At 44.3% G+C, this 26,365-nt stretch overlaps 1 protein-coding gene across 1 annotated transcript in view; it reads right to left on the reverse strand.

Moving 5' to 3' along the window:
• Positions 1-26,365, reverse strand: part of MAP4K5 (mitogen-activated protein kinase kinase kinase kinase 5) — a 293,565-nt gene that overhangs the window by 254,223 nt on the left and 12,977 nt on the right. The window contains exon 2 of the mRNA XM_033950939.1: positions 10,611-10,668. Coding sequence (XP_033806830.1) covers positions 10,611-10,668 — 58 coding nt within the window. The remainder of the gene's footprint in view (positions 1-10,610; positions 10,669-26,365) is intronic.

The following is a 26,365-nucleotide window of genomic DNA, read 5'->3' on the forward strand; positions in this document are numbered from 1 at the left end:
CAAGGAAATACCGGGAGTAAAACCCCTGATTCAGTTGGTCCGCCGGGACCGGCTCGACGGCCCGAAGCCGGAGCAAAGCCTGAGCTTCCTGAAGAAGAAGGGCGGTGTGCGACAAGTTGGAAGGATACTCTCTTGGAGGGTGGTCTGGAGGGACCCGCTGGAAATGAAGAGAGTATCCCTCCCTGATGATAGCAAGGACCCAGAGGTCGGTGGTTATGGCCTCCCAGCGATGATAAAAGTGATGGAGGCGCCCTCCGATGGGAAAAACAGGGGGAGGCAGAACGAGGCCGGTTATGCCCTCGACGAAACAGTCAAAAAGGCTGAGGAGCCTTAGGGACAGCAGCCGGCTGAGACTTTGGCTGACCCTTCTGAGGAGGCTGCCGCTTCGCAGGTTGTCGCTTAGGTGGAGCTTGCCTCGGTTGATAACGCCGCTGATAGATCAATGGCGGTCGAGAGGGTCGAGACTGCTGAGGCTTAGGCTTCGGCCTAAGAATGGACTGGAAGGACTTTTCATGATCAGACAATTTCTTCGTGACCGTCTAAATGGATTCGTCGAAAAGATCCGCCCCCGCACACGGGACGTTAGCCAGGCGGTCCTGAAGATTCGGGTCCATGTCAATGGTCCGCAACCAGGCCAAATGGCGCATCGCCACCGAGCAGGCCGCTGCTCTGGCCGAGAGCTCGAAAGCATCATAGGCCGATTGCATCAACTGAAGACGAAGCTGGGACAGCGAAGCAACCACTTCCTCAAACTCAAATCGAGCCTGGGACTCTATGTATGGCGTGAATTTTTGAAGCACAGGGAGAAAAAATTCCAAATAGGTGGCAAAGTGGAAATTATAATTCAGGACTCGGGACGTCATCATAGCATTCTGATAGATGCGGCGCCCAAACTTATCCATGGTTCTGCCCTCGCGGCCCGGAGGCACCGAAGCATACACCTGGCCTGGATGAGACCGCTTGAGCGAGGATTCGACCAAGAGGGACTGATGAGAAAGCTGAGGTCCCTCGAAGCCCTTATGATGCACCGTGCGGTACCGAGCATCCAACTTCCCAGGGACCGCAGGGATAGAGTAAGGAGACTCAAAGCACCTCATGAAGGTCTGATCGAGGAGCTTGTGCAGGGGTAGACGCAAGGACTCGGCCGGAGGACGAGGCAAGTGCATTGTATCGAGATACTCCTTTGAGTATCGAGATCCAGCATCGAGAGTAATGTCCATGTCATCCGCCATTTGTCTGAGAAATGAGGATAAAGACAACTGGTCCGCCAGCGCTGGTCTTCGAGAAGGACTAGAAGAAGTCGAGGCTTTGGGCTCCACCGAGGCCTGTGAGCAACAGGGCGAATAAAAAACCTCAGGGTCCTCGAACTCCGGTCCCGGAGGAGGAGACCCAGCCGAAGCAGAATATCCCATCCGGGGCAACTTCTTCTGAGGCGAGACTGTCGAGTGTCGAGAGGAATGCCTCGAAGAATGTCTGGATCGATGCCCCTCTCGATGCCTGGACGGGGATCGAGCCCGTCTGTGAGAATATTGGTCCCCAGAAGCCTCCAGGGAGCTGATAGGACTTGACGCTGTCGATCAAAGAGGTGGAAGATTCGGTGCCTCCCCAGAAGCCGCCCAGGCTTGATAGGGGGTCCGGAAGAACTCGTCCTGCCCCCTGCTATGCCCAGGACTGGGAGGCCTCGAAGGTGGACGCCACACTGTGTCATGGGGCGGAGTAATAGGCTCCAAAGGAGGCAGATCACTAAGGGAGGCTTTTCTCGAGAGAATCGGTTCCAAGGGAGGCATATCTCCAGGCGAGGCCTTCCTCGATGGAATCGGCTCCAAGGGAGGCATGGCACTAATCGAGGACCGCCTCGATGAGCCGGACACCGCCCGCCGCTCTTCCTCGCCGAGCAACGAGGCCGTGCGACGCGGAGGAGGATTAGGGGGCGGTCCGCCCCTCAGGACCGGAACTGGGAGGTCACCCTGGATCGAGGCAATCAGCCGGGGACCCATTGTGGTCATGAGTTCCACAAACTGAGCCTCCAGAAGGGACTTCAACGAAGCCGATATGGAGGGATCCGCACCAAACGGGGGCCCTTCCACACGGTCTCCGCGCTCTTTCGGTGCAGCGTGCTTCTGCTTGCCAGTCTTCGGCACTTTAAGCACCACCGGTGGAACAATGGGGGCCGGTACCTGTTCCGAGGAGACAGAAGAAGGCACCGGCGCCGAGGATGATGCCGAAACCGGCGTGAACGAGGCTGGTTTCAGAAGGCCCGAAGCAGCCGGGCTTTGTCGACGAAGTCGAAGCACCAGTCGATGTCGAAGCTGTAGGATCCAACAAAGCTTCCATCTTGAACATGGACTCCCACAGCAGGCAGCGGCGCTTAAACGCTCGCGCTGTCAAAGTGGAGCAAGGCCGGCACGATTTCGGAAAGTGATCCGGACCCAGACACTGGAGGCAGCGTCGATGCGGGTCCGTGAGCAAAATCGCGCGCTGGCACTTGCTACACTTTTTAAAACCGGTGATGGGCCGGGACATAGGCCGGAAAAGCTCCGCTGCAAGGTCGAAGGCGCGGGGCCCCAGCCACGCGGCCGACCCGGTGTCGGAAAAAAATTTTTTTTTTTTTTTAAAAAGAAATCAAATAAAGAAACAAACGCACGGGAGAGCCAAAAGAACCCAACCCGCGGCAATATAGAAGGCAAAAAACAGATTCAATGGGCGCAGACTTGAAGTTGAACTTCTCAGCTCCGCAGAAGAAAAAGAACTGAGGAGACACGCCCGGACCATCAGGCGGGAAGGCAATGGCGCATGCGCGGTGCGGGCATCTCGAAACTTCTGAGTTTCTTCAAGCAAGACATGCTTGTGAGACGTCCGTATCGGGGCTCTGTCGGATGACATCACCCACTAGTGAGAATACCTGCCTGCTTGTCCTGGGATAATGGGTCTTCCTTGCTTTGCTTTGCTTCCAGCTGTGGCCCGTGCCCTGGTGCCTCGCAGGTAAAGACTGAGCAGAAGTAATCATTCAGTAGTTTGGCTTTTTCAGAATCTGTTTCCACATAATTCCCGTCTGGCGTTCTAAGGCGTACTATCCCATTTGCGTTCTTTTTCCTGTCACTAATGTACCTGAAGAATGATTTGTCCCCTTTCTTGATGTTCTTCGCTAGAGTTTCTTCCATTCGAAGTTTGGCCTCCCTAACTGCTGTTTTGACCGCTGCGGACTTTGTCCTGTATTTAATGTTTGCTTCTTTTCCCCGGTGCGTTTGTACGAGAGAAATGCTCTTTTCTTCTCCTTGACAAGGCGCGAGACCTTATCAGTGAACCATTGGGGTTTCTTTCTTCTTTGTTGTTTAGTTACTGATTTTATGTAGTGGATAGTTGCCTCATGAAGGGTTTATTTCAAGGTTGACCACATAACCTCCACATTATCCGTTCCTTCTTGAACCTGAAGCGTCTGATGGACGAAGTCTGCCATGTGTGCGAAATCAGCACCCCGGAAGTTGAGTACCCTTGTTTTTGTTTGTGATCTAGGAAAGCCTTTCCTAAGGTTAAACCATACCATGTTATGGTCACTGGTGGCTAGTGGTTCTCCCACCGAGATCTCTGAGACACTTTCCCCGTTCGTAAGTACCAGGTCCAGGATGGCCTGGGCTCTAGTACCAATTGTTTGAACCGTACTCCCTTCATGGACGTCAATATCCTCTTGCTATCACAAGTTGTCGCTGAGAGTGTGTTCCAGTCTACATCAGGCATGTTGAAGTCCCCCAACAGAACAACGTTCCCCCGTAAGGTGATATTTTCAATGTCTTCAATTAAATCAGCGTCCTTGAGCTCCGATTGTCTTGGAGGTCTGTACACCACACCAAGGTACAGGCATTTTTCTCCGCCTCTGGCCAGGTTTACCCAGATGGATTCCCCAGTATACTTGACATCTGTGATCCTGGTTGTTTTGATGTTTCCTTTGATGTAAAGTGCTACCCCTCCTCCTAACTTACCCTCTCTGTCTTGCCGAATCAGGTTGTATCCTGGTATAGTTATATCCCATCCGTGAGAGTCTGTGAACCATGTTTCGGAAATTGCTACTATGTCTAGGTCTGCATTAACTATTTCTGTTTCCAGGTCTAGAAATTTGTTCCCTAGGCTGCGTGCGTTAACATACATAGCTCTCCACTCTTTTTGTTTATTAAGCTCATGTAGAGAGCAACCCTAAAGGGAATATCCACTATTTGAAACTTCCCCCTACCTTCTCTAATAAACAAGGCTTTTAACTTATTAAAAATGTATCTTAAACCCCCACAAAAGGTCCCAAACTGATCCACTGTTTTACTCTTCTATATCCTTCCAAAATAAAGCATATCAAACATTTTACTCTTAATACTCATGCCCTTATACTAATACACTCCACCCTTTCACTTTTTATTTTAATTGTTAACGTTGTAAGGAAATTATTAAAATTAAGGGAGATGGACACAGACACCCTTGCAATGTTTCTCTTAACCATGAAGGGTAGGGATAGGGTTGCCAAATTGGATAAGGTTATCAGATTTTCCAATCGGAAAATCTGGACCCCTAGACCCGCCTAGTTCCGGCTATCCCTGTCCTGCAATGCCCTAATCCCGTCCTCTACTGCCTGTTCTTGTCATACAAGGAGGAAGTCCCCGATGACGTGACGTCATGTACATGAGTGAACTTCCTCCCTGCCTGATGTGATTTGAGGAGGCTTTTCAAAACACGGACAAAGTGTCGGGCTTTGAAGAGCCATCCATACTCGTCCTTAAAAGGAAGACATAGCCGTGGAAATCCAGATGTCTGGTAACCCTACTCTTGGACATCAATGAACATTATTTAAAACAAGAGGATGAAAAAAAAATTATGTTCTTACCTGATAATTTTCTTTCCTTTAGTCACAGCAGATGAATTCAGAGACAAGAGGGTTGTGACCATCCACCAGCAGGCAGGGATAGAGAACATTAAAACTGAGCTCTGAAATATATAGGATAGTAGGCTCACTGGTCAGCCAATATTCTTTGTAACAAAGCAGCAGGAACATGAAAAACCAGTCAGCACATAATTCCTTTCTCAGTTGATGAATCTACCTCCAGGCTGCCCTCTGCTGCAATTCCTTTGGAGCAAAGGCAAAACAGAAAGGAACAGTGTGGGGCTCTAGATTCGTCTTCTGTGACTAAAGGAAAGAAAATTATCAGGTAAGAACATAATTTTTCCTTCCTTGTAATGAGAAGCAGATGAATCCAGAGATGAGTGGGATGTAGCAAAGTAGTCCTCAGTAGGGCGGGAAATTGAACAGAACGTAGAAAGATAGATACACCAGACCAAGCAGTGCAGCATCTCCCAACTAATGGAAGAGCCACAGTAGAAACTCCGTTTCTAAGCATAACCAAAGGATCACCCATTCAAAGGAGCTCAACCCGAACAAGTGGCACCTAAAGCCTAGGTGGCTATCAGATAAGACGACTTGCAGGTCCCAAGGAGCTGAATCAGGGATAGGCACTCAATCACCAAGGATGGTAACTCGCATGCTAGATAGTGAGGAATGTGCACTCCAGAGATGGCTAAAGCTAGACCTGCACACTGGCACTGGGCCGCATGCAACAGCTAGGAACCAAGCTATACTCCATGCGGGAGTCTCACTTGATCACAAGTGATGGAGCTGCATGCAACCTAGAGCGAAGGAGCAGAACAGGGCAGGCAACCACTGTTAACACAGTATGTGAACTTCCGCTCAACAACCAGAGAGGGAGTCATGTCAATCAGCCTGGCAAGGCTGCTCATTACATCCTGAGATTGAGCTATTCCCAACCCCACCCTCTCACCAGCTCTCGACTCCCCCACCTACCACCTCCCCGCTGATGTAAATTTTAAATCTTCGGGCAGCTGGCAGCAACAACAACAATGAAGTGAGCCTGATGCTGTCGGCCTGCCCCAGAAGTCTTCATTCTGCAGCAACTTCTCTTCCAGCATAGGCAGGACGCTGCAGAATGAAGGCTTCCGGGGCTGGCTGACGGTAGCAGGCTCACCTCTTTGCCACCAGCAACTGCACAAATATTTAATACTACAGTTGCCAGGGAGAAGGTAAGTGGGGGAGTCTGGAGAATGGATCTTCTGATTTCAATTTTTAGAGAGGCCATGGCTCCTTTGTTCACTACCCCCCAACCCCACCCCCCCCCCGTTCCAACACCTATGCTTTGAGTGTATTCTAGACTGGAAAAGATCCTCTTAAAGGCTTTGTCAGTGATGTCACCCACAATGTGAGGACTTACTATCTGCTTGTTATCAGAGAAATCTATTTACAAATACTTCTTGCCCTGGATCAGTAGCATGGAATATTGCTACTCCTTGGGTTTTGGCCAGGTACCAGTGACCTGGATTGGCCATTGTGAGAACAGGCTACTGGGCTTGATGTACCATCAGTCTGACCCAATAAGGCTATTCTTATGTTCTGCTAAACCCATAAAAAGATCAATTTTAAATTAAAGCTATAGAACTTCTGCTTTTGTAGCAATGCTGCTGAATATAGTAAACTAAATGCCAGCAGATAAAGACCTGCATGGTCCAGACTGCCCAGTTTAGAAATAGTATTCTGGACATCTCTGAAGTACAGTCAAAATGCACAGAATGGTGGGAAATTTCATTTGTGTGTTGTAATTATTTGGCTAAGTTTTCTTTTAGATTATTGCCAGAGAAAGTGATAAACATAGTCTATTCTAAGATTTATGAGTATCCTTTGCTAATAGCAGTACCAGAAGCTAGACATATTTCTCTACATTAAAAGGACACATCGGTCTCATAGCTTTATTTTTCATCTGAGCATCCTGGACAGAAACATTGAAAAAACTATTTTTACGATGTATCTTATTTCTTTATCAAGGGATTTCTTGATGCCTGGTACTTCAGTTTACAATATTCCATCTACTAAGCTAAAAGCTTTATTTTCTATATATATATTAAAAAGAGAAGCAAGTATAATCTACAGCCTAATCTCATGAATACAGAACCAATATCATCTCACACATGAGGAAAATGCACATATAATTTCACAGAATAGAATTTACAGTTTAACCATAAGGTGCCAAGGAAACAAATATTTAAAAACTTTATAGGTGGGTTCCAATACATAACAACACATTTAAAAACACACAAATTTCACAAACAACCCAAAATGCTTGTCTGTTTTGGCTATTTAGATTGTAAGCTCTTTCGAGCAGGGACTGTTTTCTTATTATTTGTGACTCTGTGCAGCGCTGTGTGCATCTGGTAGCGCTATAGAAATAATTAGTAGTAATATTATCATTACTCCTCATCCACTAAAAAAAAAAAAAAAAAAGCCTGTGTAAATAAGTATGTTTTAAAAAATGTCTTACCACTTTGCAAACTATCAGCCATCTGCAAATATCCAGATAGACTATTCCAGAGCTTCACACCTGCTACCAGTGGTCCTGGTATCAGCATTTTTCCAAAGACAAGCAATTATTTTCATATATGGATGAAGTCATCCACAGAACCTGATACAGACAGTGAAGTACACTGCCACTTTAAATTTTAAGCATCACCTGTAACATGTGCATGCTGATGCCTTGCCACCTGATGTTGGCTCGTGGGAGCTGCAGTTTAGTTTATTGTAGAGCCAAGATCTTCTCAATGCATCAAACCTTCCCCTTTTGGGATGCCTTCCCTTTATATTTTTCTTCAGTTTTCAACATTATTATTAGTTTTCTTTCTTCCCATTTAGTCAATTTTTTTAAAAATGTTTTCCATTTTTTGTTTTGGGCTCCACAAAGCCTTTACCCATTTCTAGAGCCTCAAACCATTTTCAAGTTCAGATTTACTCGAGCTCCTCAGACCATTGAGCCCTTTGACTTTGTATCAGTAACTTTCCTCTAGATGTCCAAAGCACCTAGCATCTTCAAACTGTAATAGTACCATTTTAGGCACTGATGTACACAATTCATGTGTCCAGTACCTCTGTCCTGATCGTCAAGACATTTCCGGCACCCTCTGTTCTGATGTGTAGAAGAGGTCACTTAAGGCCCAGGAACTTCAGTTTGAAAAGCTTTCCGGTACCACTTCAGGGATATTGACCATACCTGGGGATTCCAAACCCAACGCTCAACCCTGATCTACTTCGTCGATGCAGCAGAAGAATTCCACGCCTTCATCGTCAGTGCTTCTGGCATCAGGAGACTCTTGTAATAGAGTTAAGAAGCACAAAAATGTCTCCCCTACCAAACATGCTTCAGCATCTTCCCCGGTCTCAATGCAATCTAAATGTCGACGCAAAGACAATCAATCACCATCTCTTCAGCTGATGTCTCCTCACAGATGACCCTTGGACTCAAGATCCCTGATGCCTCAACACCCAGTACCTTACCACTATTTATTTATTTAAAACAGTTATATAGCCCGCATATCCAGCATCTATGTGGGTAACAGCAATGCATACCTAATTAGAACAAAACTCAACAAATCACACTAAGGTACAACTTACAACCTGAAACCTGTGCCTTAAAAAAATACGGCCAAATTACCCAAATTACACACTGTCCCATTTTTAAAAAGGCTAATCAGAACAAATACGATTTTAAACTTTTCCAGATTGCCAAGTAATCAGAAGTTAGACAAATGGAGTCTGGAACTGAATTCCATAATGAAGGTCCAGCCATCTGAAACATTCAGGATCGATTTACAACTTTAGTGACCAAACGAAGAGGGGGGGAACAAACATGAGGTCTAACTTGTGATCTCAAAGGATGACCAGGTACACACAGTCATGTGAAAAAATTAGGACACCCCATGAAATATTCAGCTCTTTCTTAAGAAATGTTCACATATTGATGTCAAATCTTTTTTTAAATTTATCTCTGGAAAAGAAAGTGATGTAATTGCAGGTAACCAACAAAACATTTCCTTGATTTACTCATGAAACAAAAGATATCCACAAAAATGTGTATTCTAACTGAGGAATAAATTAGGACACCCCAATAGCTAGTGTTACCCCCTTTGCTGTAATAACTGCAGCAAGACGCATCTTGTAGCGGTCTGAGGAAAGTTTGGCCCACTCCTCAATGCAAAATTCTTTGTGAGATGTATGAGGGTTTTCTTGCATGTACAGCCCGTTTCAAATCACCCCACAGCATCTCCCTCTAGTCTATCTAAACCACCTCAAATTACTGGAGTTCCTGTCAAAGCCCTTCCCAGCCCATCCTAAACCGAATAACCATATACAGGGCACAGACCTTGCACATTTGCTCTGTTCTGTCCCTAGTTCTTCAATTTATACCCTTTATTTTCCGATTGGAGATCCTCTGTGTTTGTCCCACGCTTTGTTGAATTCTATCACCTCTCTCAGGAGAGCATTCCAGGCATCTACCACCCTCTTCATGAAAAAGAATTTCCTAACATTAAAAGTCTACAACCCTGCAATTTCAATTTATGCCCTCTAGTTTTACTATTTTCCCTTCTCTGGAAAAGATTTGGTTCTGTATTAATACCTTTTATGTATTTAAACATCTCTATCATAACTTCCTGTCCCTTCTGTCCTCTACGGTAAACATATTCAGATCTTCCAGTCTCTTCTTGTACATCTTTCTATTGGCCACTTCAAGTCTTCTTATGTCCTTCATCATATACTGTCTCCAAAATTGAACACAATACTCCAAGTGGGGTCTCACCAATGACCTGTACAGGGGCATCAATACTTCCTTTCTTCTACTGGTTACACATCTTTCTATACAGCCCAGCATTTCTCTGGCTATAGTCACTGCAGAAATGCACAAGAGTATTCAAGGTGCAACTATACCATAGAGCAGGGATCTCAAAGTCCCTCCTTGAGGGCCGCAATCCAGTCGGGTTTTCAGGATTTCCCCAATGAATATGCATTGAAAGCAGTGCATGCACATAGATCTCATGCATATTTATTGGGGAAAATCAAGAAAACCCGACTGGATTGCGGCCCTCAAGGAGGGACTTTGAGATCTCTGCCATAGAGCAATACAAAGGCATTATAACATTTTCATCTTTGTTTTCCATTTATTTCATTATTAATTTTCTAAGCTCTTGACAGCCACAGCTTCCCACTGAAATATTACAAAAAAAGGAACTGGATACTCAGGTTAGTTAAAATAAAACTGATGTGTCATCTTTCAACTCAACAGTTCCACTTACTTTCCTATGGCATATGAAAAAACTTTAACCACTATTTTTATCCCATTTGGATATTTGCATTAACAAATTACAGAAAAATTTCCCAAACTGGGTTCAAATTTTACATTTTATCTTTATTTAATATACGTAAATCAAGAAAATAGCTAGACAGTTTACATAAAAGCAAATGTAATTAAAACAAATATTGAAGAGGAAAACCACAAGTCAATAATGTAGCAAGCATATGAAGGCACAAAGACCCACATGATCCATCTAATCTGCATACAATATTCAAGGTGAGGTCGCACCGTTGAGCGATACAGAGGCATTATAACATTCTTGAGAAACAAACTCTTTGTTTTATTAAAATGAATCTACAAAAATAGAAGGAACAAAAAAAAAAAAAAGTTTCACTTTGTATAATGACAACCAACAAAACCAGCAAAGAGATTTTCTGAAATAAGACATACCTGGTTCTAGCTTAATAATTTTTACTGCAGCCAATTCTCCAGAGTGTAGGTTTCTGGCCTAAAATAAAAACCAAATTATTATACAAAATCAAAGTACTATAAATTTTAAAATTATACTCTTAGCACAGTAGTAGCAAATTTATGTATGTCCTATTGCTTGTAACATGCAAAATATTAAACCAAATTTTGGGAATAAAGGAAAACAGCTGTCTTCAATCTACTGCATCTTGGACTTTAAATTAGGAGAAATAAAGTAACACATTACAATTTCAGCTAGTGTGATTTTAAAATCAGTTCAATACTGGAATTATCTTCCAGTGAAGCTAGGAAGAAAGATTTCTTGTTATTTGAAATTTTAAAAGCACATCTGTTTCAAGAATAACTGATAACTATATTATTTCAATTACTATGTACATTTGTTGGTAAATGACTAGGCTGAAATTGATAATCTGATCCAGTAATTTTTGGTATGTAAAAGAATATAAAAGCTGTAACTAATAAAATGATCCATTATAAAGAGCACCTGATAAAAAAAAATTGTTGACTAAATTCTAAACTCATCTTTACATATTCTGAAATTGATTTCACCCAGATTTTAAAAGACAGATCATTAATATTTGATTTTTTTTCTTAGTAGTTAGGTTTAGTGCACTCATTTTCAGCACCAACTCAGACCCAAGTGGGACTAGCAGGGTGATAATGTGTTTCTGTGAACTATGCTTAAAAGATGGATTCTCATGGGAGAGGGGATTCTAGAGTGGGCAAATTTGCTGAGGGAGGGTTCTTGAGTGGGCAGACTTGTTGGGCCACCGGTCCTTTTCTGTCGTCATACTCTATGTTTCTATGTTACATAATGACAGATTAGAAGCCAGAATCTCAAAACATTTTAACGTGATCGCTAAACTGGTTTCCAGACGGTTTAACCTGCATGCATTTTAGCAGCACATTATCAAAATGGCTTATCGTGGTCTTTAAAGAGCTTTCTAGCAGTGTATAATACTGCCATGCAAATGAGCTTTTCAATATTGAAATGAGCACTCCAGTGGATTCTTAAAATACCCCACAAAAAACGCCAAGCCATTCTTCAAGAGCAGCATATACACGTGCCACATCATCTCAACTGAGCCAATGGTTCTTCTCTCTCTCTGACACTGCGGGAGTGTAGTGACTGTTCTAAATGAGCGAGGTCTTGCAATACAAGTACGTATTGTATTTTGTATTAAAGTTTTTGGGTTGTGGAACGAATCATTTGAGTTTCCATTATTTCCTATGGGAAAATTTGCTTTGATATACAAGCATGCTTCTGGAACGAAATGCTCACAAACCAAGGTTTTATTGAATATACAAAATAAATAAATCCTATAATTGTAAAGCTAACTCCAGAATAAGCCTAGCACAAAATTTTACAACTAAAGCTTACAATCTATATAAAAGAATTTCTAAATAAACTCATGTTCCATATATCCTTTCCAAAAAAAAAAATTTATTTTGCTCTATTCTATGATTAACTCTGTCTGCATAAATAAAATGTACCACTAGGCAGAAAGAAAAATCCAGCAATTTGTGAAGGCAATTGCCACACCTGAAAGAGGATCTGAAACTGTTCTTTATGCCAAGCCCAATTTTAAGCACAATTAAATGCACAAAACTAACCTAACCAGAAATAAGATCTCATTTAAGCTAAATGACATGAAGCTACCTGTTCTTGAAAGTGCTCAAGCATGTAATTCAACGTTTAGACTTGAACACACCTAATTAGCACAACCACCAGAATGAAATTTATTTCAAGTTTCATTTTAATTTGGCAGACTTGCAAATAAGGGTAAATGGTTCACCCCTTATCCAATCTCTTCTGTAGAGCTGTACAATACACCTTTTGAAGAAGATCAGTAGGTAGCAAGCCAGGTGCATCAACCTCATTTCTTACTCTCCATCCAGAAGATGGAGGCAGAGGGCACCAATTTCCAGTGATATACCAACTCCTTATATTGGTGATAACATTGCTGGAACTTACCAGAGCTCAAACGGGATATAAATAAAATAAAATAAAGCTAAACAAAACAAGACCAGAACTAATATTCATCCTATTGGGTAACAATCTACCTAAATCCCTACTAGGAAGTAATCAAAACCAAAGTTTAAATCCTGTAAAAGAGGAATTCTCTGCAGAGCCGTAGTCTTCTTGGGAGGAGGATATGCTGCAATGACCTAGCAATTTCCTTTTTACTAGCATCCTGATAGACTAGTCCATTGAAGTGGGGCATGCCAAAGCTTAAAGACCCTCAGTGGGAGGAAGACAGGTCGCTTGAGATCCACTTTACTTAGTAAGCATATGCTGCCCTGCCAATAAACTCTGCAGACACCACACTGAACAATGTCTACACATTCATAGCTTAGATTTCAAGGCACATCATGAAAAAAAACTGAGTAAACAGATACAGTAGCATAGCGAGGGTGAGTAGCACCCGGGGCAGTGGTGCCCCCTCTCCTGCTTCTTCCCCATGTCCCTTCCTCGGCCCGGGTCCCGGAAATGACATCAGACAGAGCGCCGAAGCTGACACAGGCAGAAAGTTGGTGGCTGCTCGCACCAAAATTAAAAAGGTATGGGGGAAGAGGTGCAAGTGCGGCATGGAAAGGGGGTGGAAAGAAGGGGGGTTGCTGGCACCCCAAGGAAACTACAGACCGCTGAGTCTGACCTCGGTTACGGGGAAAATGGCGGAAGTACTGATAAAAGAAAATATCGATGAACATTTTGAAAAAAACGAACTTCTGATAACCAGCCAACATGGTTTCTGCAGGGGGAGATCGTGCCTGACTAACTTATTGCACTTCTTCAAGGGAATTAACAAACAGATGGACAGAGGAGACCCCCATAGACATCATATACCTAGATTTCCAGAAAGCCTTTGACAAGGTGCCTCATGAACGTCTACTCCGGAAACTGAAGAACTATGGGGTGGACGGAGACGTGCATAGATGGATCAGAAACTGGTTAGAGGGTAGGAAACAGAGGGTAGGGATGAAGGGCCACTACTCAGAATGGAGGAAGGTCACGAGTGGTGTTCCGCAGGGCTCGGTGCTCGGGTCGCTGCTTTTTAATATATTCATAAATGATCTAAAAACAGGAACGAAGTGTGAGATAATAAAATTTGCGGACGACACCAAACTATTTAGTGGAGCTCGGACAAAGGAGGACTGCGAAGAATTGCAAAGGGACTTGGAATGGGCAGAGAGATGGCAGATGAAGTTCAATGTTGAGAAGTGTAAAGTATTACATGTGGGAAGCAGAAACCCGAGGTACAATTATTGAATGAGAGTACCTAAGAAAGGGACTTGGGGGTAATGGTGGACACGACAATGAAGCCGACGGCACAGTGCGCAGCTGCCGCTAAGAGAGCGAATAGAATGCTAGGTATAATCAAGAAGGGTATTACAACCAGAACGAAAGAAGTTATCCTGCCGCTGTACCGGGCAATGGTGCGTCCGCATCTTGAGTACTGCGTCCAGTATTGGTCACCGTACCTTAAGAAGGATATGGCATTACTCGAGAGAGTTCAGAGGAGAGCGACACAACCGATTAAGGGGATGGAAAGCCTTTCATACGCTGAGAGATTGGAGAAACTGGGTCGCTTTTCCCTGAAGAAGAGGAGACTTAGAGGGGATATGATAGAGACTTACAGGATCATGAAGGTCATAGAGAGAGTAGAGAGGGACAGATTCTTCAAACTTTCAAAACATATGAGAAAAAGAGGGCATTCGGAAAAGTTGAAAGGGGACAGATTCAAAACGAATGCTAGGAAGTTCTTCTTTACCCAACGTGTGGTGGATACCTGGAATGCGCTTCCAGAGGACATTATAGGGCAGAGTACGGTACTGGGGTTTAAGAAAGGATTGGACAATTTCCTGCTGGAAAAGGGGATAAAGGGGTATAGATAGAGGATTACTGCACAGGTCCTGGACCTGTTGGGCCGCTGCGTGAGCGGACTGCTGGGCGCGATGGACCCAAGGTCTGACCCAGCGGAGGCATTGCTTATGTTCTTATGGCACCCGGGATGGACTGCCCCACCTTACTACGCCACTGAACAGATACTAAGACTGAAGGACCTCCAACACTCATCAATATTAAGGATGAGAAAGCTATTCTGTCCTCGTGGGTGATGGTGCGCCCACATCTGGAGTACTGCGTCCAATATTGGTCGCCGTACCTAAAGAAGGATATGGCAATACTTGAGAGGGTTCAGAGAGCGACACGCTTGATAAAGGGTATGGAAAACCTTTCATACGCTGAAAGATTGGAGAAACTGGGGCTCTTTTCCCTGGAGAAGCAATATCAAAAGTATCAAATAAACCCCTGGCCAGGTAAGTCCTACACTACTCCTGTTGAATGGCCAGCTAGCGAAACACTAAAGCCTGCTCCAGTAGGAGAGTGCCCACAAAGTCTAATACTCTTCACAAGCCAGAGGGTGTTGGTTAATGGAAGTCACTCGGAGGAAGGAAAGGACTAAGCTCAGAAATCATAGCTGCATGCTCCTTTCTCACCACCAGACCACAGCAACGTTTCAAACTAACACCTCCCAATCCTGCATGGGTCCTTCAAAAGAAGCTACATGAACCCACGTTCAGGTACCAAGGACCCTCCGCTTCATCAGGGATAAAAAGCAAACATACTATATTTTCAGGAAGAGGCTAAAGACTCGCCTTTTCTCCACAAACATATAACAATAACTATAATCTGCCTATATAACTTCAACCTGTGTTCCTGTCCTTTATTAAGAATTCTTGTCACAAATCCACCACATCCAATTGTAAATCTCAACAATCTTATTATAAACCACACTAGATCCCAGTAGAAATTTGCAGTATAGAAGAAAACTGTATGGTATAGTAACTCATCTTTTTGTTTAAACCTAACTGTTTCTATAATCTCTGTAGGTCTCTCTACAACCCTGCTATTTACCTAAAAACAGCTGGATCTAAGCTGGCAGAGGAGGAGGAAGTGACCTGATATGTAATAGTTCACTTCCTCTTCCTCCTCCTCCTGCCATGCAATCTCTGAAGGGGACTGGGAGAGAAACCCGATTGCAGCAGCTTCACAGAATCCTGCACAATCACTGGAGAATTCTGCACTGTGCAATTGCACAGAATTTCCCCAGGAGTAATTTCTGGTATTTGGCTCAGTAAAGGAAGCCACCCCTCCCCCCCCCAAAAAAAATAAAGCCAACTGTTCCAAACTGCCTTCAAAGACAGACAAGACCAAAATATAAAAAATGAAAAAAAGACATTTCTATGTAAGATACACTTAATGTTATAGGTAGAAAAGTACCTCTCCATAATCCTCCACAGTCTCTTAATCTTCTTTATAATCATATACATTAAAACTCAGACAAGCATAAAAGATTTACCATATTTTTCGCTCCATAAGATGCACTTTTTCCACCTCCAAAAAGGGAGTAGAAAGGGTGTGTGTCTTATGGAGTGAAAAATATGGTAAATCTTTAACATGCAGATGAGGGTGGTCAGAGGAATGCCCCCATCTGCAGGCAAAGATCCGCTATAGTGATCCCCGCGCATGCGCAGACCATCTGTAGATGGTCTGAGCATGCGCGGGACCTCCGTGCCGTTGGAGTTGGGGGTTTTTTTCTTCTTCTTCTTAGCACAGTCAGGGCCGCAAGAAAGCCTACAAAAATGCTACTGCTGGACCTCAGGGCCGTTTTGGCGATCGAGGAACTTTTGGGAGCCCATGGTTTTAACCCACTTTAGCCTGCGGGTTAAAACCATGAGCTTGCAGTGCGGGAAAGGGTGGGAGAGTTGGGGCAGGCAGGCAGGCACATTCAGGGCAGGCAGGAGATCAGGGCTGCAGAAGGCAGGGCAGTGACAAAGGGCTTCAGCGACTGGTCCTGAGCAGTCACTTTTTGCGAGCACAGTCGGATAGGAAAAAGGTTTAGTGAATCGCGTCCCTGCCTACATTTGCATGGCCTTGCCCTCATTTGCATGCGTGGATCGGAGGATGGTTGGAAGACAGGTAAGTGAATCAGGCCGGGGTCGCTAAGGAGTCACAAACCGATCGGTACACGATCGGTTTGCTTTGTGAATCTAGCCCTTAGACGTTGACTCCTAAGTGTTTGGGCTGGCTCCTACATTTAATGAAAAACCCGTCGATGCCCTGGAGCCAAAAAGTGCTATAGTCCCCCTCCTCCTCCCCACTACACACAGGTAGACATGGAGTAAGAGAACTGCTGCCAATCCCTCCAAGCCCTGAAGTGGTGTTAAGCACTCTCCAGATGCACTGGAACAGCAAGAGAAGACAACATGACTGCTGTTCTGGCCAAAGTCATTAGGACCATGGATCCTAATGCTTCAGAATGGGAAACACAGGCATATCTATGGCAACTCACCCCAAAGAGTCATTTCCAGTATCAGAGGGGAAAGCAGAGCTGGCAGATTTACCAAGCTTCCGGCTCTTGCAAATGGAGTATCTTGGCCGATGCGTGAGGGTTGGTCAGAGGCTCCAGAAACTCAGCTGTTCCCTTCCTTTATTCAGGTTTAATTTTGTTTGGATTTTTTTTTTTTTGGGGGGGGGAGGGTGTGGGGGGTAATTATGAAAAATGCTACAGTCCGGTGCAAGCCAACGCCAGGATGAGGGAAGATGGAAGTGTGCAGAGGACACGGACCTTCAGCTGGAGAGATGGACATAGACCAGGGACACGGACCTGCGGCTGGAGAGACAAGAGAAGATAAAGAGGACAGCTATCGTCATGGGGGACTCCATCATCAGACAAGTCGACAGCCACATAGCGGAAGGAAGACAGGATCGGCTGGTGACCTGCCTACCCAGAGCCAAGATAGAAGATATAGTGAGCTGCATTGACAAGATCATCGACAGCGTGGAAGAGGAAGATACGGCGGTGGTGATCCACGTGGGGAAGAAGAATTCCACTTTGTGCGTAACTGGACGACGTTCTGGGAGGGGAAGAGCAAGCTCAACAGGAAGGATGGACTGCATCTCAGTGAAGATGGAACGAGACTACTTGCAAGCAACATCAAGCAGGAAATTGAGAAGTTTTTAAACTAGGAAGAAGGGGAAAGCCGACAGTCGACCAAGAGTCAATGGTTCGGGAAACGGTATACCCGGAGGACACCATGCAGGAAGATTGCGGGGAAGATTCACCGTAGAGAATGACACGGTGGCGGTTTACCCGCGGCCACCGCATTTTAGCCGCGGGTCACCCGCCGAAAACGGGGAAGAAAACTAGCAGTCGCTGCGGCGACGGGGACAAGGCCATTCACCGCCCACGGGGCGGTGAATGGTCTTGTCTCCGCAGTGAGGTATCAAGGATCGCGCGGTCCCCGCAGCCACCGCCCGCCCGCCCGTAGCATTTAGCCAGCTCCCTCCCTCCACCTCACCTTAAATTTCGAGTTTTCCGGCTTCCTTTTTTCCGAGCCGCACGTGTTCAAAAATCCGTGCACGCGCGGCTGCGCGAGTCAATCAATCTTCTCCTCTGACGCAACCGGAAACAGGAAGTTGCAGGAGAGGAGAAGTTTGATTGACTCGCGCAGCCGCGCGTGCACGGATTTTTGAACACGTGCGGCTCGGAAAAAAGGAAGCCGGAAAACTCGAAATTTAAGGTGAGGTGGAGGGAGGGAGCTGGCTAAATGCACGGCTTTTTGAATGCGTGCGGCTAGGGAAAAAGGAAGCCGGCAAACTCGGAACGAATATAAGGTGAGGTGGAGGGAGGGTGGGGGCTGCTGGACCATTCTTCATTACTTTGCCATACTAATTCCATTCTATGTTAGGTGCCACGGACTCAGATTCGAGTCCTAGCGATGATGAGTTAAAGATCCCAAAAGAAGCCAACTTCTAAATCCAGTGGTTAGAGCTACACTACACTCCTTGTGACCCTGGCCAAGTCACTTAATCCCTATTGCTTCTGACACAATGGGCAGTTCCAAAGACCAAGACTGGCCAGTGTCAAAGACAGGATGCTGAGCTTGATAGACCCTTAGTCTCCACTGTTTTTAGTGATCAACAAAGTTCTATGTTTCTATAATCACCCTAATTCTGTTATCATTGGACTAGATATTCAAAATGATTTAAATGGCCAGGACAGGCTCCTGGCTGTTCAAATCATCTGTCCAGGGCTAACCAGGCATTTTCAATCTTCATGTTCAGCCCAAATGGTGTTACACAATTCAGCAAAAATACCCAATGTTGTTCCTCATAATTTAAATATTGCTCATAGAAGGAACAACATTGGGTATTTTTGCAAATGGAAGTTGGAGGGTTAATTCCCTTGAAACAGCCAATTGAGTGAAACATGAATTCATGCTGGGACACAAGATAGGTTGAATTTGTTTTGAATTTAAAAAGAAAAATGATCAATGAAGAATACTATAATGGCAAGAAAATATAATGATAAAACAGCAACTAATTTTGCCTATTTTTATATATTAAAAAAGTACTACATAAGGTGAATGTCCATATTGCTGTCTGTTGTTCTGCTGAGCACTGGCATTGAAACAGCAAAATGCATTTATTGCATACTTGTCCTCTGTCGGAAACAATATGGTGGTATATTAGTTGTGTTAATAAAAATTTATAAACAAAGCCCTGCCAGCTGAACATCTCTTTCTCTAGTTCAGCAGCAGGAACTTTGATTTATAAGAATGGAATACGCTAAATATTAGAGTACTAAGGCTTATATGGATGCTGCGGGGACGGTGATGGGGCGGTGAATGGGATGGCAGTGGCGGTGACGGGGCGGTGAATGGAATGGCGGTGACGGGGCGGTGCAGAGGATGGTGGGCCGGGGACGGGGCGGTGACGGGGACAGATTTTTTCCCCGTGTCATTCTCTAATTCACCGGATCATAGGCAAGACAGAAATCCTAATAGATCGAAAGGGACACAAGAGGGAAGGAAATGCAAGAAAGTAACAGGCCACAAACTCAAGTGTATGTACAGGAACGCCTAAGAAATAAGATGGGGGAAATGGAAGCTATGGCACAAAAAGATAACCTTGACATCATCGGCATCACGGAAACATGGTGGAACGAGGAAAACGTCTGGGACACTGTGTTACCAAGATACAAGCTATACCGCAGAGACAGAGTAGGACACAAAGGTGGGGGTATATATATTTTGCGCCTCGGTGACTGTGTCCTTAAAAGGGACCATGCTTGCTCCAGCATTTTTATATATATATCGCGTATCATCAAGGGATCCAAGAGGAAAAAGAACAAGGAACCAGCGTGGCTCACTGTGGCAATGAAGGAAGCAATCAGTGACAAGAAGACTTCGTTTAAGGAATAGAAAAGGTCAAAAACAGATGAAAACTGGAAAAAGTACAAACAACATCAAAGCATGTGCCATAAGGCGGCAAGAGGGGTCAAAAGAGACTACAAGGAAAAAATATCAAAGGAGGTAAAAAAAACTTCAAGCCGTTCTTTCAATATATTAAGGGGAAACGACTCGTGAAGGAAGCGGTGGGGCTGTTGGATGACCATGGAACAAAAGGAGTGCTAAAGAAGGACAAAGCCATCCCCAACAAACTGAACACATTTTTTGCATCTGTATTTACTGAAGGAGGATATACACAACATACTGGAAGCAGACAGGTTAACGGGAAACTGATAGGGTTGACAGTCAGTCTAGAAGAGGTATGCAGGCAGATTGATAGGCTTAAAAACGATAAATCCCCGGGACTGGATGGCATCCATCCGAGGGTAATCAAGGAACTGAAAGGGGTTATAGCTGAACTGCTCCAACTAATAGCCAATCTGTTGATCAAATCAGGAAGGTTCCGGAAGACTGGAAAGTGGTGAATGTTACGCAGATCTTCAAGAAAGGCTCAAGGGGAGATCCAGGAAACTACAGACCGGTGAATCTGACCTTGGTACCGGGAAAGATGGTAGAGGCGCTGATAAAGGACCGCATCATTGATCACCTTGACGGACACAATCTGATGAGGACCAGCCAGCACAGCTTCAGCAAAGGAAGATCTTGCTTGACGAACTTGCTGCACTTCTTTGAGGGAGTAAACAGGCAGATAGACAAGGGTGACCCGGTCAAAACTGTATATCTGGATTTTCAGAAGGCGTTTGACAAGATCCCGCATGAATGACTACTTCGAAAAATTGCGAGCCATATAATTGAGGGTGAAATACATGGATTAAAAACTGGTTGGCAGATAGGAAACAGAGAGTGGGGGGTAAATGGACAATACTCGGACTGGAAAAGCGTCATGAGTGCCACAGGGTTCAGTGCTTGGACCCATGCTCTTCAACATTTATAGTCAAATATATTTTATTGAGCAAACAAAAACAGCAACAGAGCAACGATACAAAAGACAAGGCAGCTCAACATTTTGGCATTTAAAACCTAAACCCCACAGACCGCATCCCCCCCCCCCCCGAACAACCCCCCCACCCCTAAACAAACCCTCACAAAACACCCCCCCCCGGGTCCTCCATCCAAACATACAGTACCAATGAAACACAAAAGAAAGCAGATATACCAAGCAGAACAAGATGAGTCACAGAACAAAAAATTCAACAGTTAAGCACCCAGCTGCGAGCCAGAGAAGTGCTCTTCAACATTTATAAACGACCTGGAAATTGGTAAGACGAGCGAGGTGATTAAATTTACAGGCGGTATAAAGTTATTCAGAGTAGTGAAGACACAGAAGGATTGCAAAGATTTGCAACGAAACAATCACGCTTTAGAAATGGGCTGCGACATGGCAAAAGAGGTTTAACGTGGATAAGTATAAGGTGATGCATGTCAGTAACAAAAATCTTACACACGAATACAGGATGTCCAGTGCAGTACTCAGAGAGACCCCCCCAGGAAAGAGACTTGGGAGTACTGGTCAACAAGTCAATGAAGCCAGCCACGCAATGTGTGGCAGCGGCGAAAATGGAGCACAGAATGCTTGGAATGATTACGGGAATCACAAACAGATTGGAGAAGGTTATCATGCCGCTGTACCAGGCCATGGTATGCCCACACCTGGAATACTGCGTCCAGCATTGGTCACTGTACATGAAGGACACAGTACTACTCGAAAGGGTCCAGAGAAGAGCGAATAAAATGGTTAAGGGGCTGGAGGAGTTGCCGTACAGTGAGAAATTAGAGACATGATCGAAACATTCAAGATAATGACGGGAATAGACTTAGTAGATAAAGACAGGTTGTTCACCCTCTCCAAGGTAGGGAGAACGAGAGGGCACTCTCTAAAGTTAAAAGGGGATAGATTCCGTACAAACATAAGGAGGTTCTTCTTCACCCAGAGAGTGGTAGAAATCATATGGAACGCTCTTCTGGAGGCCGTTATAGGGAAAACACCCTCCAGGGATTCAAGACAAAGTTAGATAAGTTCCTGCTAAACCAGAACGTACACAGGTAAGGCTAGACTCAGGGCACTGGTCTTTGACCTAAGGGCCGCCGCAGGAGTGGACTGCTGGGCACGATGGACCACTGGTCTATCCCAGCAGCGGCAATTCTTATGTTCTAAGAGAATAGTTAAGCTCTGGAACGTGTTGCCATAGGTTGTGGTAAGAGCAGATAGCATAGCTGGTTTTAAGAAAGGTTTGGACAATTTCCTGGAAGTGTCCATAGTCTGTTATTGAGAAAGACGTGGAGGAAGCCACTGCTTGCCCTGGATCGGTAGCATGGAATATTGCCACTCTTGTTTTTGCCAGTTACTAGTTACCTGGATTGGCCACCGTGAGAATGGGCTATTCGGTTTGATGGACCACTGGTCTGACCCAATAAGACTATTCTTATGTTTTTATATATAGTACTTGTGCAGAATGATATAGCTAGACAATCAGAAAGTAGTACATTTAAAACAAATAAAAGAAAGTATGTCTTCATTCAACATGTAGTTAAGCTCTCTATATGTTGGCAGAGTGTAGTAAAAGTGGTTAAAGTAGCAGAGTTTAAAAATGGTTTTGGACAATTTTTCTAAATGAAAAAAGTCCATAAATTATTACAGTGAACTTGGGGAAATCCACTGCTTATTCCTGGGATAAGTGAAATGAAATTTTATTCTTCTAGGATTCTTCTAGGTACTTGTGACATGGATTAGCTATAGCTGGAAACAAGATAGTGGGCTTAATGGATCTTTGGTGTCTATGTACTGTACTTCTTTTACACATGATCCAAGTGAAAAGCAAAAAGAAGTGACAGCAGTATATCACAACTGTTTTACCAAATCAAGTGTTCAAGCAGTCTGCCCCATCTTGGCGAGGCGATTTCTCCCCAACAGAAAACAGGATTCTACCCGGTTAGAAAATGGATGAAAAAGCAAAAGTTTTCCAACAGCTCATTCCAAATTTTGAATGTCATTTCTCAAACCCATTCAGTTAGTCTGGGCATTAGGAACTGCTCACTTTACAGTTCTTTCAAGCTGTAAAAAGCAATTCAGGTAAGAGAAAACAGGCATTTATCTTATTTGTCTAGAAATAAATAGATTAGAGAATGCCACTTATCAGACTGAAAATGTTCAAGGAGTAGCAAAAATAGAATATATTAGAACTGTTTTTTCCTCAGCAAAAAAAATCTTCTAGTTCAATTCAACTCAAGGTCAAAAGACAACTGTCCACTAATTTCCCAGCTGGATTCTTGTGACAGTAAGCACTACCAGGCTCTATTATAATGATGGGAATAGAAGCTTTCAGAGAAGCACTCCTTAACAGATTTCACATACTGAAACTACTGAACAGCCACTTTCTAGTAATAATATTCTATTTTTTAGATTTTCAGTGGTATCTAAACAGAGTTGGCTTTGGATTTTAGATTTATGAGTTATTTGAAACCTGACATTGAGGCAAATTACCGTATTTTTCGCTCTATAAGATGCACTTTTTTCCCCAAAAAAGTGGGTGGAAATAAGGGTGTGTTTTATGGAGTGAATACTATCTAACCCACCTCCCCTACCTTAATTTCCCCGGCGATCCAGCGCTGTAGAGCAGGAGCTTTCTGTCTCCTGCCCTTCCATCCGGCTTTCTCCCCAGCGGCAATAGCAGAGTCGTAGCGGCAAGAAGGCAGGCGTGAGTTTTTAGCTTCCTGCCTTGCCGCTCTGTGAATGGCGGTCCAGCGCTGCAGGACAGGAGCTTTCAGCCTCCTGCCTTTCTCTCCTGCTTTCTCCCCCCGAGAGGCAGAGCGGCAAGCAGGCAGGTGCGAGTTTTTCGCTTCCTGCCTTGTCCCGTGCCGCTCTGTGAATGGCTGCCCCAGTTTTCACGAGCCATTCACAGAGCGGAACGGGACAAGGCAGGAATCAAAAAAACTTGCACCTGCCTGCTTGCTGTTCTGCCTCTGTCGCTCGGGGGAAGAAAGCAGGAGAGAAGGGCAGGAGGCTGAAAGCTCCTGCCCTGCAGCACTGGACCACCATTCACGGAGCAGCTAGACAGGAAGCGAAAAACTCACGCCTGCCTTCTTGCCATTCCAACTCTGACGCTGGGGAGAAAGCTCCTGCCCTACAGCGCTGGACCACCAGAGGAGTTAAGGTAAGGGGGGGCCCTGCCTGCCTGCCTGTCACTAGGCTGCTAGGCCTGCCTGCCTGCTTAATTGCCACTAGGCCTGCCTACCCTGTCCCGGCCTGCCCTGTCCCGACCTACCACTAGACCACCAGAGGGGGGACAGGGTGCAGAGCCTGGCAGGGAGAATTTGGTTCAAAATTTTTTTTTTCTTGTTTTCCTCCTCTAAATCTTGGATGCATCATATGGTCAGGTGCATCTTATGGAGCAAAAAATACAGTACATATTTATGTGCATTAATTTGGTGGCAAAGAGGTAGGGAGCAGCTTTGTGGTTAGAGACAGCTGGCAGATATTCTCACATGTGGGCGATGTCATCCACAGAACCCAGTATGGACAGTGATAAAAAAGTGCACTGTCACTTTAAAAAAATTTAAGTCTTAAGACTGTCCGTGCCACGCATGCACCAAGGCCTTCCCACCCGACCTTGGCTCATGGGACCATTAGTTCAATATAAAAGCTAAAAAGCCAACTAGGGGAGGTGGGCGGGTTGTGAGAATATCTGCTGTCCCTGAATAACACCTAAGTAACTTTGCTTTATCCCAGGATAAACAGGCAGAATATTCTCACATGTGGAAATCCCTAGCTGAAAGTAAAATAAGGGAGGAGGGAAGTTGATTTCATGTAAAGAATAACGTTTGCAAAATTGCTTGACCAAATTGGCTCTCTTGTATGGAATAATTCTTAATCTTTTTTGAGTCACGGATCCCTTTAAGAATCTGATGAAAGCCATGGACCCACTTCCCCAGAAATATTCACATAAACACAACTTTGCATGCAAAGAATATAATGTACTTTATTTATCGAGAATTGATTTTCATATACATATGACATACACAAAGTATTATTAAACTTTAAAGTAAACAATCTAAAAAAAAAAACCATTCATTTTTTATGCAAAAATTAATAGCCACTCATTATAATTATGAAATACAATCCTCTTGTGCAAACAACTACTACTACCTCATTACCTGTGAGAAAAATCAATAATACCAGGCTGCATAGTGAATATAAAAATGCTATTTTTTTTCCTGACCCTCTGAAACCCCTCCATGGAGCCCTAGGGTAGGTTAAGAACCACTGCTCTAAGCGGTATTTAAGATGTGAAGGTATGAAATGAGGACCAAGTAGCTGTCTTACATATGTCCTCAATAGGAGTATAATGAAGATGAGCTACTGAAGTCACCATTACTCTAACCTTATGTGCTGTGCCCGAGCACAGCAAAAAAAGAGATACAGTCCGTGTGCAACGTGGTAACTAGAGCTCCAAGTCTTTAAGGTTCAAATGACAGAAAAGCTGACTGGATTTTCTGTGAGATTTTGAGTGATTCAAGTAATAAGAGCACATTTATGTCCAATGTGTAGAGCGTAGCCTCCCCAGGGTGAGAATGTAGTCTTGAAAAGAAGATGGAAGAACTACAGATTGGATCAAATGAAATTTTGAGATGATCTTCGGGAGTAACTTGAGATGAGTGCGAAGAACCACCCTATCATAGTAGAAAGTTATATAAGGTGGGTCTGACACAAGTGCCTGAAATGCACTGACTCGACGTGCAGAGATAATGCAGATTAAAAACACTACTTTCCAAGTCAGATGTTTGAGAGATGAAGACAAGTAGTTCAAAGGGTAGCTTCATTTGTGTGGAAAGCACAACACTGAGATCCCCAGCAACTGGAGGAGGTTTGATTGGTGGTTTTGTATGAAAACAAACATAAGAATTGTCATACCACAGACCGAAGGTCCATCAAGCCCAGTATCCTGTCGCCAACATTGACCAAATCAGGTCACAAGTACCTAGCAAGATCCCAAGAAGTAAAACAGATTTTATGCTGCTTATCCTAGGATTAAGCAGTGGCTTTTCCCAAGCCATCTCTATAATGGTCTATGGACTTCTCTTTTAAGAAATTATCCAAACCTTTTTCAAACCCTAGATGCACAGATAGGAGTCTTTTATCAAGAGATATATGAAAAGCGCTAATAAAACTAAGATGAACTCTGACTGAAGTGGTCTTGAGACCAGAGCTGGAAAGGTACAAGCATGGAGTTGGCTGAATGTGACTAAAGGAAGTCGACAATCTAGACTGAGCTCTTGAGGAGATCACCACTTGCTGTCCTTTTGAGAGGGGACTCTGATCAGCCAATTGTCAAGGAAAGGATGCATCTGGACACCCAACCTGCATAAGAGGGTTGCTATACCACCAGCACCTTAGCAAAGGT

The sequence above is a fragment of the Geotrypetes seraphini genome, chromosome 7 (assembly GCF_902459505.1).
Source record: "Geotrypetes seraphini chromosome 7, aGeoSer1.1, whole genome shotgun sequence".
Classification (NCBI taxonomy): Eukaryota; Metazoa; Chordata; class Amphibia; order Gymnophiona; family Dermophiidae; genus Geotrypetes; species Geotrypetes seraphini.